The sequence below is a fragment of the Corapipo altera genome, unplaced genomic scaffold (genome assembly GCF_003945725.1).
Source record: "Corapipo altera isolate COAL_440 unplaced genomic scaffold, ASM394572v1 1, whole genome shotgun sequence".
Lineage (NCBI taxonomy): Eukaryota > Metazoa > Chordata > Aves > Passeriformes > Pipridae > Corapipo > Corapipo altera.
The window spans coordinates 3,054,595-3,071,442 of record NW_020884873.1 but is presented as its reverse complement, the minus strand read 5'-3'; the positions used below and the strand labels follow the sequence as shown (position 1 = coordinate 3,071,442).

The window sequence follows — 16,848 nt, the reverse complement described above, 5'->3', positions numbered from 1 at the left end:
AGGCAACTGCTTAGAGGAACATGTTATGAACAAGTATTAGCTTACTTTCACTTTTCCTTTGTTTTGCTTACCTGGATCCACAGATCCAATATCCACATACAGTTTTGCACACAAAGATCCCAACAGGAAACCAAACATCGGGCCAAACATGGCTATTGTGTGCAAACATGCTGAAAATACAAAGAAGTAGATGCTTCATTTAGTGGCTGAACTTTTTCCTCTGCACAGGGTGATCTTACACTGTGAATCTCTCAGTTTACTTCATGTTGTGATTACCTACATACACAGGAACATTCTCTTCTTTAGCAAAATCATCAAGATAAGAGATGCCCAATGGTGTTATTGGTGTCTCACCAATTCCACGTAACACGTTTCCCAGTAAGATATATATCCACATATAGGATGATGGTTCCTTCTCACAGCCTGCAGATGAGAGTTTGCACCTTTGTAATAAAATAGTTGAATGGGAAACAGTGACAAATCACAGGAAATTCAGCACATGAATTATTATTTAAGGTATTAACAGCATTTTCCTCATGGAAGATTAATGAAATCTTATCAGAAATTAATGTCAATCTTATCAGAACTTTTAATAAAGTTTTAACAGTACTTTCCCCCACCTCCATTGTATTTGGTTTCTAAAAATAAGCATCACCCATCAGAAAAAACCACTAATTTTAAAAAATGGCACATTTATATTGTCATAAATGTATTCCCTTGTATATAAAACATATCTTTAACGTGAGAAGTTTGAGATAATTTCTGGGTCACAGCTTGGTTCTTTCTCTACCTGTGTCCCATGCAAAGCAACATATAAAACAGCTGTATTCCATATTGTAAGGAAGATAACAAGAATCTGCATTTATTTCCAGTAAACTCTGTAGTTTCATGTCCTGTCACGCTATCTCTTCCACCTCTTCAGCTCCAGGTCCTGGGTAACTGAATCCATTCAAACACAGTCTCAGCTTCCCCTATAGTGTTAGGTGATTTATTGTAATTTGGAAGCGTGAACATGGAAAACTGGGGATCTGTATCCTTCTAATTTGTGTTTGCTGGATGCTTCTTCTCCAAATGAGATGCACCAAGTGCATTAAGATGTTGGTGATGTTGCCAGACAGGTAGAGACAGGTAGAGAGAAGTTCTTCTTAACAGAGAAGGAATCTGAGCATCTTGCACGGGCAAACAACCTATTCCACATGCAACCAAGGACAAAACTAGCTCCTGTGTTTGTACTTATACTTACAGTTCCTTACCTGAACGTGAGGCTTCCAACGCGGTGTCATTCACATCTTGATGTAGGGAACAGGGATTTATGCTAGAAGTTGAGTTGGCTGAAGAAGCTCTATGTGATGCTGTCTCATACTTATAACTGAAAACACACAACAGTAGGTTTAGAAGCAGAGCTCAGTAGGGAAATACCAGTGCAGTAGGGCAGGAAGCTCTGACTGCTGTTTTCCTAAAGAGAGGGGTACCGATGATTAAATATCAACTAACAGTGCTTCTGAAGGAGCAAATAAAAGATTATTTAAGCACAGTTTGGAAAACTGAAACGTTATAATGAAAAAAAAAACAAATAAAATTCTGTCTGAAAGAAATAATATTTTAAGCTGGAAAATTTGAAAGGGCTTGTGAAAGTAACTCAGATAGTATTTAATTTTTGGTGTAAAAATTTAGGGTCAGATCCAAGTGAGCTCCCTATGCTGATCCAACAATCAAGGAGAAAGAGAGGAATCTTTTGAGTGTGAGTGTAGGTCCCTCTTTGCATCTTTGATATGTATTTTGATCCGTTCAGCTGCTTTAACATGATCCCTTTCCCAGATACAAGCACTGTTGAGGTGCAAAGTACAATTAGCTTTAGGAGAACAACATGGTAAAGCACACATTCTGCTTCTAGGAACTGGGCTGACTCTGTTAGACCAGGTAGGCTTATTTTTCAGGTTGAAACAAAGAGCAGTCATCAGGAGAGACAGTGCAGAACAGTTTCCTTACAAGCGGGTTGCCCAGTGTACATGAGTGTGATACGTAGTTTGTCTTAAGCAATGGAAAACTTATGAGAAGTCTGATGCTAGTGCAAGATCCACTAACATGAAAAAAAAGCATTAATGGGTTTTCTTTTTACAGTAGTATGTCTAAAACTATTCTAATACTTTTAGGAGAAATATGCCTTACTCTATATGCTATCACTGTGTCCAAGCTAAGGCTAGAAGCACTATCACATGTAAGTAACACGCCTGGAGCATGGAAAATATGAACAAAAATTAGCTTAACCAGATATGGAAAATCAGTTTAACCAGCCATGTGCATTTGGAACAGGAAAAACCGTGGTACTTGTTCTACAAGCACTGGTCCATCTGCAGGTTTTGTGTGAAGCTGAGAGGCTGCTCTGTGTGAGGAGCAGCTGTTTGCCACAGGAGAGCAAAATGCAGCGTCTTTCACAATAAGGCTCTGGTTTGTTCTATAGAGGAGGAAGATTTCTTTCAATGAGGATCTTTGTGTGTTGATTTGTTCACTGAGTAAGCTCTGAATCCCTGATTTTACATGAATTGCCTGTTACTCTAAAGAAAGTCATACTGCAGGTTGAGGTGTCCCTCAGTATGAAATTACCTGCTCAGAGCTTGGAGATCCTATTCCAAACAGCTCAAACTTATCTGGAAATCACATATGTGCATTCTGTATTTCTCATACATTTACCGTGGTTCGTAATGGTTTGATTTTCCTGGCTACATGATCCTGACATCTCTATTAGCAACCAATGATGCCACATTCTTGGGCTTTCTGATTTTCCCAATAAGGTGTTCTTACTGTTTGCCAAAATTCATTAAAGCAATAACACCAGCATAGTAGCCAGCTAGAAGATTTTCAAAAAATAATGTATTTCGTTTGAAACTTGAATTTTCATAAGATTTTCATAGTTGTTTCCCCCTGAGAAAAAATTTTGTAGCATCATTTCCTTCTTTACCTCTTTACTGAACACACATGAGTGACAACAAAAGCATTGTGATTTTCCCAGTTTTTGAGAAGTTGAAGTTTCACTTCAGAGGAGTCATATTTTTACAACCAGATGTAATGAACATTCATCATCACAGTAGGGATGTGTGTGTCAAGCGTGGTTCATTGCACGCTGAGGTGAGGTTCTGTAGGCCTTTGGATATCTAAGAATTAATATACACCAAGTTTCATTTAAAAACCAGAAAGCAGGATGCAATTCCAATCATAGGTTACTCAAATTAACCTTGATTAGTACTTACTAGCCCATGAAGAAATGAGGCATTGCCGACAAAAAGCATCCCAAAGCCATAGTAATGGATCCCACAGCTATTACTTTGGGTCTATGAAGTTTGGCTCCAAAGTAGCTTACAAATGCAATCATCAGCAGGTTACCTGGGAGGCAATGAACCAAATTTAGTGCCAGATGCTGTGTCTCATACTCCTCTGAGCAGTTTTCTGCATGTTAAGGAAATCAATTACCCATCTCAAAGCTTCCATCGACGAAACCTGCAGTGGATGATGTCAGGTCAAACCTTCGCTCAATCTGAGTGATTGAGCTTTTCATAATCACACCAGACAATGCTTTACTGAAGTAGCTGAATGATAGAGCAGCCAGAAATGCCTGAGGAAAGAAAAGGACAGAAAATGGGAGGTAGAGGCAGGGAAACCAGTCACAGGGGGAACAAATGTGTTTAAAACTATCTGGGACAATAACCACCATGACATAAGTTTGTTACTCAAATTGGAGTGGCAATGTTGTCGGTGAGTTTTCAAATACCCTAATGCTGCAGGGTGCCAGGGTGGTATCTCAGTACATTTTGCTCTCTGCTCTGGTTTACCCTGATGCAGAAGGGGTGCTAGGTGCTGCACTGAGAGCAGCTGCTTGCTTTAGGGTTCAGGTTTGCAATAGCCATCTTAATTGCCAGAAAAACCGATCTTTCCAGCTTTGCTGTTCAGAGGTTTCTAAAGTGGAACTGAGGACCTTAAATTTGAGAAAGAACTCACTGGTCACCACTTACCTTACTGGCATCTGTGGTTAAATTTATCACAAAGCTGAGCACCAAAGCTGGGAAGCCAAAATGATGCCAAAGCTGTTGCAGAAACGTAAAATTTGCCAGAGACAAAATACCTAATCAGGATAGATTTAATGACACTAGTCCAAATCAAAGTTATTTGGACTGCATGTCATTTATTTTAGGCCAGTTCATAACTGCTTCTAACTTAATCATATAGATACCCATGGTATCAAAATAAAGGCTTTATGTAAGTTTTTATGATATTCCCATATGTGGAAGGCGATACATACGGACTGATTTCATCTCTGTCTCAGATGACATATTTTGAAATGTTGCCTGTATACCATATACCTCATAAGGAAAAGCTTAATACTCTTTGTAATTTTATAGTTGCTTCGACCAACACACATTGTGGTTTTGGCAAATAAAGATTTATTTGCTAAAAAGTTAAACTAAGTTTGTTTAAATATTATCCAGCTATTTCCACATAGGCTAAAAAACAAACTGACTTATTGCTCGCTGGGCAAAAGTTCCAATACAACAGAAACTTGGGTAAGTAAACAAAGTAAATATGGATTTAGACTTTGCAATATTATCTACCGTAAAAAACTAGGGCAATCCAGGAAGCAAAAGCTTGAAAACAGACATATTTATTCTCTTTTCATCAGGAATGAAGAGAAAAATCTCCCAAATGTGGGCTTTGTCCTGACATGTTCTTTATTTCCTGAGCTTGACCGACAAAATTCTGAGAACCACCTGTTTTGCCTTATGCCAGCAGCACTCTCAGGAATCACAAACTGCTGATAAGCACAAAACCACAAACAAAAATGACCTGAATATTTTGTGTTTGAAAGTGCAATCCCCAGGTCAGCCATAAAACATTTGATAAGATGATGAGGGATAATAGCAGCTTGTCTTCTATTCCTTACACATTATTTTGTGGAAGCTCTAATTGCCATAGAGTTAGACATGGATCTGCAGCCTTGCTTATTGCCCACATATATGACGTAAAGTTAGTCGTGTGAGTCTCCCAGAGAAGTCAAATTCTATTTCTGCAGGCGTGTATTGGTGGCAAACGTGAGTCAGATAAAATAAGAAGTACGACAACCTTCACCTGATACTTAAACCAAATTATTTTGGATGTTTGAGAAACTTGCAATTACATTTTTTTTCCCATTAATCTTTCATTTTACAGACCTCTTTAGAGAGAGAAATGTGACCCTTATTGCAACTCTACCGAGTCTAAGGAATTTAGCTTGAGATGAAGCTGGCTCAAGATTTAGTGAAAACATAAACCCAAACACATCAGTGTCAGAAGAAATCTTGCCCTTGAGCTTGCTTTAAATAGCAATAAATACTAAGGCCTTTAAGTGGTAGAGAATTTCTCATTAGTTTACTTGCTTTGATCAGTCCATTCTTCTTGTGCACTCGTGGAAGCCTGTGTGCTTGTGGGAATCACTGGACTGTTTGACCTACAGCCCTGGATTAGATAAAAGTCCTGGGATACGATTCACCTCACACTATTTTGGCCCTACAAGAACGAGTGGTGACAGAAACCTCCAGGCAGGTGTATTGTAGGCACCTGTTTCAGGCTGACTCAAGTCCCCCACTGGAGTTTGCTGCCTCTCTCTAACGGCCAAGAAGAGGAATCACCTACGAGTAACTTGTAAGTAAATATGGTGGATCAGGAATTTTTATTTTCTTTAGGACGAAGATAAGATCTGACTATCCCCTGTACCTCTAGTATATATCCAGCTCCAGAAAAGATAGGGGGAAGAGGAATGGAGGAATTTGGCATGTCACACCTTGAATAACATTTCTTAACATATAGCAATGGTAATTCATGGTGATATCAATAAAGCATCACACCTTCAATCCAGTGCAACAGGAAGTCTTCTTTTTGACTGGTGGATTTTTGTTTTCTTCATCATCTAAAGGCTGATTGGGTTCTGCTTCCTGATTTGAGCCACTGACGTTGCTGGATTTGGTTTCCACTGTCATGGTTGATTTCTTTACTGAGTGATCTGAACCTGGGAGAAAATGAAAATAAATACAAAAGCACATATGCCCAAATAGAGTTGCTTAAGGACTTTTCTGATGAAGCAGCTGTTACAGGAAAATGCTGAGATGTTGAAACTGAACCTTTCCATTGAAAACAATTTGGCCCTCTGACTTGGGTGTTTCAAAGTGTATATTTCTTTAAATTCCAAAATATCTTGTTTTGACCTCTTTTCAAGAGAAATGGAAACCACCACCCCATCCCCTCCAGTCTTTTAATGCTAAAAAGGCAATTTCCACAAAAGAGTAAGAGACAAAGTCTCTGTCCAAAAATAAACTACAAGGGTCACCAAAGCATCAGTGTTGAAGAAGGAGACCTAGGGAAGCTCTAAACTTGTAGTCCACGTGGCTTAGGACTCCATCAATTTAGTAAGACCTCTGTAGCAACACACGACTGATTTCTCTACACTGACCTGTTGCAAACAATCCTTAGTGACAAAAGAATTTGTTAATTTAGCTAATTGACCTCCTATGAGTAGGTCAGTTTTTTTCTTCTTGCAATAATATACAGGGTATCCCTTATGCCCTTCTGTTTGCAGAGTGCTGTCTGTATGCCCTGATGAATGTAGTCATCTGCAACTCAGCAGTTCAGCAGAACTGCTCCACTTCCCCCAGGAACAGCACATCCTGTAGCCATAGGCAATGATATACTCCTTGATATAACGTTTTTTTTTATTGTTGAAAGCCTTTTGTTATTAAGTTGAATTTTGTTTTATTACAGTGAATAGTTCAATACTTCATTTTTAATTTTTTTTTGTCTTTTTATCTTTTGAAAACCCAATAAAAAAGAACACTTCAGGGAAAAGCTGTAAGGGAAGTCTATATATCTGTTTCCAAAGTTTGTTTAAAGAATGAAAACACTTGCCCGTTTGTGCAACTCCAACTACAAACAGGATAGATTTCCAAAGGATGATCCAGATGCCACTGCAGAGCCCTTCAGAAAATAGCAGCTCACTTGAAAGAAGCCATCTTCAGATCTGCAGGTAGGAATATTGCATTTTCTATTAGAGTATTGAAACTAATATCCCCAAATAAGAACTCAGAAATCATAACTCACATGATCTGTTTCACCTTTCACAATACTCCTCTCATTTGAGAAAAAGGTGAAGAAGAGAGAGAGGGGAAACAAATCACATAAACAGAGGTTTTCTGTGCTTGAATGGAGCTGAAAAAAGTTGGATGAACTTTTCCAACACTGGAAAAGGTCCATCTGCTTTCTCACTGCTAATATCTACTTCTCAAACTCTTCTATGGCTATGCTCTAAGTCTGAGTCAGCACATGTATCAGGACAAAAAAAATAATCTTATTCTTCCCCTTGGCTATTCAGGCAGATAGGAAAAAGAAGTAGAAAAAGGATTTCCCCAAGTCTGCACAGCTACCAAGTGAAATGTTGTGAAATGAGACGCTTAGCGCTCAGGAAATGTTAGTACACAAATACTTTTGAGCATCTGGTCCTCTGAAATTCATCTGTCCCTGTGTCATCTGAAGGCATTATCTTCTCCTTGTTACTATGATACATTGACAATCACCATGAGATGCTGGAGGAGCCTATCATTGCAGGTCACAGGATTAAAGTGGCTTTTTTGAGAGTTTGAAGGTATAACCAGAGTTAGCATCTCAGCATAAGGAGAGAAGGAGTGAAGATAGAAATTAGAGGAAAAGCAGACAGAAGAGAAAGGCAGTCAGTTATCCATTTAACCGAAGAAGTTTAGATATGAGGAGCCTATCCCATAAAAAATGTTTCTGAGAAAGACTTTGAAGGAACAGGAAGGGAGGACAGTAAGACTGAAAAGTGTGAGCACAAATATTAAAGAGCAGGTTGAGCAGTCAGATGCAAATAGTGAAAATGGCATCCAGAGAGAGAGGTTAAGGTACCGGGCAAGATGAGGAATGAAAAAAAGAGAAGAAAGCAAAATAAAATGCATCTTCATGGGGCAAAAGCTTCTTGATGTACACAAGGAAGTGTGAAACCAGCTAGGAAGTGGAAATTAGTTGTCTCAGCACTGCCACTGCTCAGCTCCTCCAGTAATCCAGGGGAAGGCCTCTCAGACAAGGCACGGGTGACCAGCTCATGTCAGTTGTGAATGACACGTCTTGTGAGTGCTTTGCAAAGATGCTGTGGGATGTGGTGTTACTTTTGCTTGTGAGGATTAGGACAGAGGGGAATGAAGCAAAAAGATGATGCAACTGTGCTGGAGAAATATTAGAGCAAGCCATGTGCAATGATCAGCAGTTGGAGCTGCTGGCAGCATCATCCTCAGTTGACCCTGACCAACATAGATATCTGCTGGAGATGGAAGAGATCAGGGCTGGGGAAATTCCAGGTCACAAGAAGGTTAGAAAAAAAGATAAAAGATTGATTCACAACTGATGTCCACATACAACTGCTGAGCTTGACAATTTCAGGTATTGATAAAGTTGCTATTTAATAAACTGAGTATCTGGTTGCAAAGCAAAAATATGAAGCTTTCTGCAACAAATGTGCCCTTTCATTAATATGATTCTCTAAAACTAACATTCTTTGCCTGCACAAGCCACTCTGCTGTAGTAGTGACCTGAGAGATTTGCATTTGCAGAAAGACAGGTTTAGTCAAATAAACTATTCTTTAGGTAGTCAGTCAACCTGAACAAAAATTAGCCTGACTTTCTTCCTGGGAGAAGAAAACAATCCTCTCTCCAAAAAGAAGCATAAAGAAAAAGAAATTCACCAAAATCCCCTAAGCTATACTTTGACAATAAAATGTAACTCTCTTCCTGTTCGTTTTTGCAACATACTCGGGGAACATTTGACAAATTGGTTTGATTTTATGCTCAGTACAGCCTCTTCTGAGAAATACTTTGGGTGGGGAAGATCAAGGGTCTTAACTAATAATCATTGTGGATCATTTGTGTTGGTGGGAGCTGACAACTTTCACAAAATCATGGGAAATCATGAAGCACCTTGCAATGCAATTTCAGAGTGAATGCAACCAGCCTTGCAAAGGACAGCTGCACACATCTTCAGTGCTTCAAGGTCTATGACCTTATAGGGGCCATGACCTAAATCTGAGCTTGTTAGGTAAATCTACTCCCTCATGAATATATTAAAAAAAAATTTAAAACTTCATTTTATACTCTCGAATTATATGCAAATTATAATGAATAAGAGCAGCAATTGAAAAACCTTAGCATGAATAACAGGTATTAAGTTCACAAAGGTCAAGACAACAGTTCGCTACAGGTTTTGTAGATTCTTGCAAAAGAAAAAAATAGTGATCTTAGAAGAATATTAACAATACAGCAAAGTCCTTGGGCTGCTTGTCTCCACTCTCAGGAACCATGCCACCACCCAGTAGAATAAAAAAGTCACAAATCAAGATCCACATTTCCTCCAGTAATTTATGGAAATGTAATGGTTTACACTAACTGTAGTGTCTTATTGACAACAATCTTATTGATTTTTAAACAGAATTATAGTAAGACCTTTTAAGTTAACTTAATATGAAAAATGATTATCACTGCCCTGTGCAGATCCCAGTGCTACTCTCATTGTTCAAGACATAATTACTGTTCAGAGACACACATGAAAATGTATGATACCATCATTAAAGCATTGAGACTTTCAACAGGAACACTACTGGTGTTACTGGTTACAGGAAATGCAATTAGTAGATCACACGTAATGTTCATTAGCTGCAAACAACGGCAACATTTTACAGTTAAGATAAAAAAAAGAATATTAAAGAGGTTCCTACCTAGGTTCTGTGTCCTCAACAACAGCAGTTATACTACCACATAAATGCTCAAAGTCAGAGTATTCTCTCCTTAAGCAAAGCTGTCCTGGTACTTCGTAGAAGAATCATTAACTTTCAACACAAACTAAATTAAACATTTTAATCTCGTCTCCTCCCATTCTGCCCTCTGTTTAAGGTCCCAAAATTCATGTTTATCCATGTTTACCTATGGTCAAAATTTAATTAGGAAGAAAACCTGCAAGTGTGTTCTTTTTGTACATTTTTGTAAAACATCTGTTTTATTCCTGAGCTTGTCTAGATTATAATGGTTCATACTTTCTTGACATTTAAAAGTAGAGTGTCCCAACTTCAGAAATGTTTCTGGTTCCAATACATTTTGGTATAAAGGTTTATTTTCATAGTCTATGGCTGAAGTCCACTGAGCTTGAGCCAGCCAAGGACTTGCAGGAGGAGAAAATATTATGCCTTGGATATATAGAACAAACTGGATGTTCAAGAAATGCTCATACTTAGAAGACTGTTTAGGTTTATAGTTTAGTGCTGTTAGCAGCACAGGCACACCAAATGTCAAAGTATATTGAGGCTATGTGTACTTTGGAGCAATCCTTTACATACTTACAGCCCTAGTTCAAGGAACTGGTTAATGAGAAATATTTTATTTGATTGTACCCCCCTTGTGCATTCTACCTGATTGTGCTTAATTGTACTTAAAAGATAAGTAATTCTTAAGGCATGTGAGCTATGTCTACTCTTTGCCTGGATGTTACACCAAAATGTGCCATTCCTGGTGGTTCATGCCCCCTTCCCTGCCACCACTTTCACCACACCTATTCTTTTACTTGCTGTGAACAATTACAGCCCACTTAATTGCCCTGACCTTTGGAGAATCTTTCTGCACTCAGTACTGCTATCAGTTATACCCTGCACTGCTCATGGCACTTCTGACTCTCAACCAGAGAGTTCCCTTTAACTTCCTAGGGCAAGAGGCAACATCACCAAGAAAATGGTAGTTACTTCAAAACTGTATGTCCGGACAGTTCAGCTGCAAGTGTTAGTGAAATTATAAAATAAGAATGTGAGAGGAATCCAGACCACAAATCCAGACCACAAGTCCAGCCTGCGAACTCAAAATGACCTTTTGTGAAAAGGCCAGGCTCTGTCTTGAGAACAGTAAAGAATTGCCTCCCCTCCCACTCCATCCATTTCTAAGACTACTACAAAAGATTCGTCTTCTGATGCGTAGGAATCTTCTTTTAATTCCCAGTCATGACCAAATTATATTCTGGTTTTGAACTGACAGGGTCCTTTAGTTTTAAAATTTTTGCTCTCCATCTGATACTTAGGACTCAACCTTGACCATAAATGAAGACAGCACGTTTTTCTCAACATGTTTTACTAGGTCAACAAGTTAATCATGCTTAATAATTTCTTGAAAAACAACCTTTCTTGATTCTGCAGCACACCCTTGGAGCCTTTGGTCACAGTGGATCCATATTTTATCGATACACGTGGCTAAAGAGGTATAGAGTAGTCCAACTGTAATCTCAGTGCCACATCTTCAAATATTAACTATTCCTTATCTCTAGCCTGGTCTAATATGTTCTAAGATTACATATAACCTTTTCAGAAAAGCATCTAGGTGTTTCATAGTTTTCTGCAATTAATAAATACTCTAGTGGTCTTCTCAAAAGTTTTCATCTAAGAAACAGAAATTCCTATTACTGGCCATCAAATGTGCAACTTTCTATTTAACATCATGTTCCACTCCTATTTTGCCATTCTCAGGTTAATTCTTTTTTCCATCCATAATATCCAGCCTCTCTTCTGTTTAACCACTCCATTCAGCTTTGTGCCTTTGCTGCTATTTCAAAAAAGTGGAGCTACAATGTTGAGCATAATGTATTCAGAAATCTAGTAACAGTGCTGAAAGCTAAAGAGACAGAGTGGTGTCTAACCAAGAAACCTAAAATAGATGTGTCTTAACTCTTGGCTTCATCAAAGTTTGGATGCCTTTTAGAAGGAATAATCTTAGAGAAGATCTTAGAGAAAGCCTTAGAATCACAGCATAATTTAGGTTGGAAGGAAATTGGAGCTCATTTGGCCCAATCCTCTTCACTTAAAGCAGAATTAACTTCCCAGTTTGTTGGTGTTGCTCAGGTCTCATCAAGTTGAATTTTTGGATGGAAATTTCCACAGGAGGAAATTTTATCATTGCAGAGAAAATCCATGATGTTACATTATGATTGTATCCATCAGATTTAAATCTGAATTAAAAACCCCAAACAATCAGCATTGCTTCCCCTGCAATTTTTCTAAAAGAGTACAGTCAGGAATCATGTACTTAGCATTAACTACACATAAGAGATCAAAACTAGTGGTCCTATAACAGATGTGGGCCTCTTCTTCTCAGAGCTGGTGACTCTTCGAGTCTTGTTGTGGCATGAAGCATCAACCACCCCCTTCCAGCAGGTTTCTTATACCATGGTTGATATTTTCTAGTCACAAGACAGACATCTTGGGCCTTGTTTAGTGCTCTTTGTTCCAGAGTAACATACCATACTTCTGCTTATCTGTTGGTCCCAGATGTTCCACCAAGGACTCTCACACACCAATGCCTGTGTAGTCATCCATCTCCAGAGGTGTGTCACGAGCTCCACTATTGTGCATTGACTATGTCAAGATAAGTATTCCCTGTTTTTTCACAAAGTTTTTTGATGGAGCTTTGCATTCCCAAGGTTTCATTTTCAGGTTATCTTCCGAAGTGTTAGCAGACCTACCCAATGCTTTTATTCCCTCTTAATCCTGAACATCTGAAAAGGGATGGAGCTAAATCTACTCTGTAATCTGAGAGTAGTAGAACCTGTAAACAAAGATGCCACTTTCTTTTTTATGTAGTAAAAGGGGAAACAGTATTCCTTTGGTTTCCTCATTCTGACAAATGGATGTACATAATTTTCTCTGTATTTTTCCTAATCCTGTATATACCATTAATTTGCAATTTTCCAAGAATTAAAATATTTTTCTACTTTGCTTTCAGCATGGCTGAGAAGAATTTTTCTGTCATCAGACTGCTGCTGTCCAAGCTGTCTGTGGAAGCATTGACATTCAAAGCTGACTTCTTGAAACAAAAACTGTTGACCAAAATTAACAGAGTGGGAAATGTGAAACCAGTGAAGTCAAATCAAAAACTGTAGTCTCACAACTGAAAAAAAAATAAAGACATATCTCTTTTTTCATCCAAGGCCCTCCTCCATATGACTTGCACTGGCAGGCAAAAAGCGGATTATGATAGCAAAAATCTCCCTAATAAGAACATTGACATATCACTAATTTCTGATTACTCCTGAGATTAAAGACAATCCTCACAAAAGCCTCAGTAAATCACCTTTACCACAGGAGCTGGTTGCAGACTCCTCCAGGCAGAGGGTGGCAGCAGACTCCCACCAGGAGAAGAGGCTGCCAAGGCCCCAGTTTGCCGGGGTGAGCCAGGAGTAGCAGGGAGCAGCCGGCCAGGTAGAGGCCATCTGCAGTGGGCAGCTTTGATTAGAGCCCTTCTTATTCTTAATCCCTAAATACAGAAAATCAACGTGTTTCGAAATTTAACTCTTCGTTAACAAACTAAGTTAAAGGGATGGTGTGTGTCTGAGCAAATGTTAAGCTACTACAGGGACCCTGAGAAGGTAAAAAACCCTTACAATACTGGGAAAGGCTTCTTGGTGCTCCTGTCTCAGTGTGTCTGGTTTCAGTCTGATGCTGTAGAGCTAACAGGAAACAAAAGCATGCTGAGAGGCCAATTTGTTGTCACCATTGTAGCTACTATCTGGGACTTGATCCTTCCAGTGCTAAGTGGAGCTTTTGTCTTTCATAAGAACTCAACAATTTTGTGATTGATTTGTGTCATGCATCTATCTGGGGAAAAGTAGACCAGGATGAACTGTTTTAATGATAGTTCTTATTTTTCTACTTGAAATACAAAGGGTTGGTATTAATGCTGATTGTACAGTTTCTCCTTGCATTCAGTCTTAATCAGCAGTTGGGATGGGAGTTGTTTTTATAGATGCAGAATTAAAGTGTAAGTCATTGTCAGTGTGAGTGCTTTAGACCTTAGTAGGGCTAATCCAAATGTGTGCAGGATCATAGCATACCAGAAATCCCAGGGCAAACCCCAGGTGAAATCCCAGGGCAAACCCCCCATCACCTTCACATGGTCTGGAATATTACCTGAGATAACAGAACTGAAAAAATTGATATGATTGACATAATTAAATACCTGGCACTATATACAACACCACTCCACTGAGCTGTTCATCTGCCTTGTTAAACCAGAGCAGATCTTTTACAAGAATGGTTAAGTCTTGATTTAAAGACCACACATGACAGGAAAATCTATCAGATGTCAGAAGCATGCTGAAGACCAGTTGTTCTAATGAAAAAAATGTATCTTGTTTCTAACAGAGTTTTATCCTGTTGGATTTCCTGGCCCTGGAATATAGTTTACCTTTGTGTGCAGAATTAAATAAGCTGACTGCATAACACAGGGTTTTTTTCTAGACCAGTCCCCATTTTTCAGCACCTTGTTTTAGAAGGATCAACAAGAGGGTTCTGATACCACCGTGTACAACCTTTCAAAATTACCATGCCCGAGAGACCCAAGAGAGAGCTTCCTAACCTGGTCACCATCCAGCTGTGAGAATGTGCTCCACTTGCTCTACACTAAATCCCTTCCTTATTTACTCTCTTCAAAATTCAATGAGCTGTATTAATTTGGGATGAGCTGTGGTTAACTAACCACATGTTGCTTGAATAAGGTCCTTTTAATGAGCACTTTAAATCACCATTAAAGGGTCCCACATTTAAACTGCTTTCATAATTTTTACAGCAACTATGAACTTTCTTTCTTCTAGGGATTGATTAGCACTGGATGAAGAAATGCCTTAAGTAGCACTTGCTTAGTGATGCTCCATGTTACAAAAAGAGACAACCAGGCCAGGTCAGACCTATGCAACAGACTTAGGGTTACATTACTAATAATTATTAATAATGTTTATCTATTTGCAAATACTTTTAAAAAACCCTGTGACTTAGCTACTTGCAAGTGTTTGTACCGTACCCTTCACAACTTTTGTAAGTTCTAATAACTTGTTTTTCTTTCAATGTTATGCAGAATTAAGCTGCATCAACAGTCAAACAAGCCAAAGCAATACTGTCAATATTTTCTCTCAGATTATACCAATTGCTGTTATTTAAAAAATTACAACAGTTTTCTCATATCTTCATCAGTCTTACTGATTATTTTGAGCACTTCCAAGAGGCAATCTATCATTATTCAGCCTGTGCATTCTTTTTCATACATTCACACCCTTTGCTCCTTGTTTTTTTGCTAATTCCCTCAGATTAGAGGATCATATATAGCAATGTCATAGTGGTACAAGGATGGAGTTGCTGCTCCACTCTCTGTGACCCGAAAATACTTCACCCTATACTGATACTTCTTTCCCCTCACATGCTGGGAAGGCATGAGATATAGATAAATCATCCTTTTGCCTCCTTTATTTCTTAGAAGTTCTTGATGATTCCCTCCTGACATGATTAGAAATGATGTGCCCATAAGTAAGACATACCGTGTCATTGGAGAGTTGCATTTTTTGCCAGGAGGTGGAGGAGGAAATGTGCATTGGCTCATGAGCCCCAGGCCTGGTTGCACATCCCATCATACGATATGGCCTGACACCCTTGCTTTCTCCTGCTCCACAAGCCCATCAGGTTCCTTGCTATAATATACCAATTTTTACATGGCATACAGTCCGGGGGTAGTTCTCAACAAGGTTGTGAGTCCCATTCTGGCCTCAAAGGCTGACATCAAAGATTGGGTAATCACCTCAGCCAATTCTTTTAACAATTTCACCTTTGAAAATAAAAAGCGTTTGCTTCTTTAGTCTCATAATTGTGGTTTAATATCTCTAACTCTAGAAAGAAAAGAAAAGATCCAAATTTGTTGATCTTTTTTGAGACAGCACCTGTTGCAGACATAGTTTATGATGAAAAATTTTGGTAGGAAGATCCTGACAGATCCAAATCCCTTAATATTGAGACTATTCCTTTATGAATTATAACAAATCCAGAATATGTATCTCTCATCAGACACTCTTCCATGCATCCACTTTACTACTTGAGGTACTAAAATAAAGTAACAGAGTGGAAATATTCTGAAATGGGAATGACATATATCTGTTATTGCTGAATAGTGGCAGGAAAAAAGTGGTCATTTTCAAACCATAATGAAAATAAGACTTACTGAAACAAATTCTTGATAGTATTACTATGTGTAAAAAAATGGGATATGACAGGAAAACCCATGCTTTAAAAGAATTATTTACTAAATCCAGGCATATATAAGCATGGGTGATAACCCAAGAGATTGATTTTTTTTCCCTGTTTTTTTTTTTTTTTTTCCTGAACTAGGGTAGGATATGTTTATTTCTTTAAAATTCTTTATTTGTCTGTTGTGGTTTAGCCCCAGCCAACAACTAAGTACCACACAGCTACTCATTCACCCTGTCCCCCACAGTAGCATGGAGACAAGAATTGAAAAATAAACTAAAACTCGTGGATTAAGAACAGTTTAATAACTGAAATAAAATATAATCATAATAGAATAATAATAATTGCAATGAAAAGGAAGACAACCAAAAGAGAGAGAAATAAAACCCAAGAAAGTGAATTAATGCACAATGTAGTTGCTGACTGATACCCAGTCAGTGATCAGCAGTGATCAGCTCCTCCTGGCCAGTTCCCCCAAGTTCATATACTGGAAACGACATTCTAGATTGGGGAATATCCCTTTGGCTAGTTTAGGTCAGCTATCCTGGCCATGCTTCCTCCCAGATTCTTGTGCAGCTTCCCACTGGCAGAGCAGGGGAAACTGGAAAGTTCTTGACTTACGGTAAATACAACTTAGCAACAACAAAAACATCACTGTGATATCAACATCATTCTCATACTAAATCCAAAACACAGCACTGTACCAGCTACTAAGGAGAGAATTTTCTCT

At 38.6% G+C, this 16,848-nt stretch overlaps 1 protein-coding gene and 1 long non-coding RNA gene across 3 annotated transcripts in view; one reads left to right on the top strand and one right to left on the bottom strand.

The window, feature by feature from the left end:
• LOC113955108 (solute carrier organic anion transporter family member 1B3-like) overlaps positions 1 to 9,930 on the bottom strand; it is a 21,088-nt gene extending 11,158 nt beyond the window's left edge. For both annotated transcript variants that reach the window (XM_027660280.1, XM_027660290.1), the window contains exons 1-8: positions 9,798 to 9,930; positions 6,928 to 7,039; positions 5,874 to 6,034; positions 3,469 to 3,610; positions 3,249 to 3,381; positions 1,254 to 1,369; positions 277 to 423; positions 72 to 170 (exon numbers count right to left, since the gene is read on the bottom strand). In XM_027660280.1, the coding sequence (XP_027516081.1) occupies positions 72 to 170; positions 277 to 423; positions 1,254 to 1,369; positions 3,249 to 3,381; positions 3,469 to 3,610; positions 5,874 to 6,005 (769 nt within the window). In that variant the 5' untranslated portion in view covers positions 6,006 to 6,034; positions 6,928 to 7,039; positions 9,798 to 9,930. The remainder of the gene's footprint in view (positions 1 to 71; positions 171 to 276; positions 424 to 1,253; positions 1,370 to 3,248; positions 3,382 to 3,468; positions 3,611 to 5,873; positions 6,035 to 6,927; positions 7,040 to 9,797) is intronic.
• Positions 5,538 to 16,848, top strand: part of LOC113955126 — a 14,151-nt gene continuing 2,840 nt past the window's right edge. The window contains exon 1 of the long non-coding RNA XR_003530433.1: positions 5,538 to 5,670. This is a non-coding gene — a long non-coding RNA (uncharacterized LOC113955126). The remainder of the gene's footprint in view (positions 5,671 to 16,848) is intronic.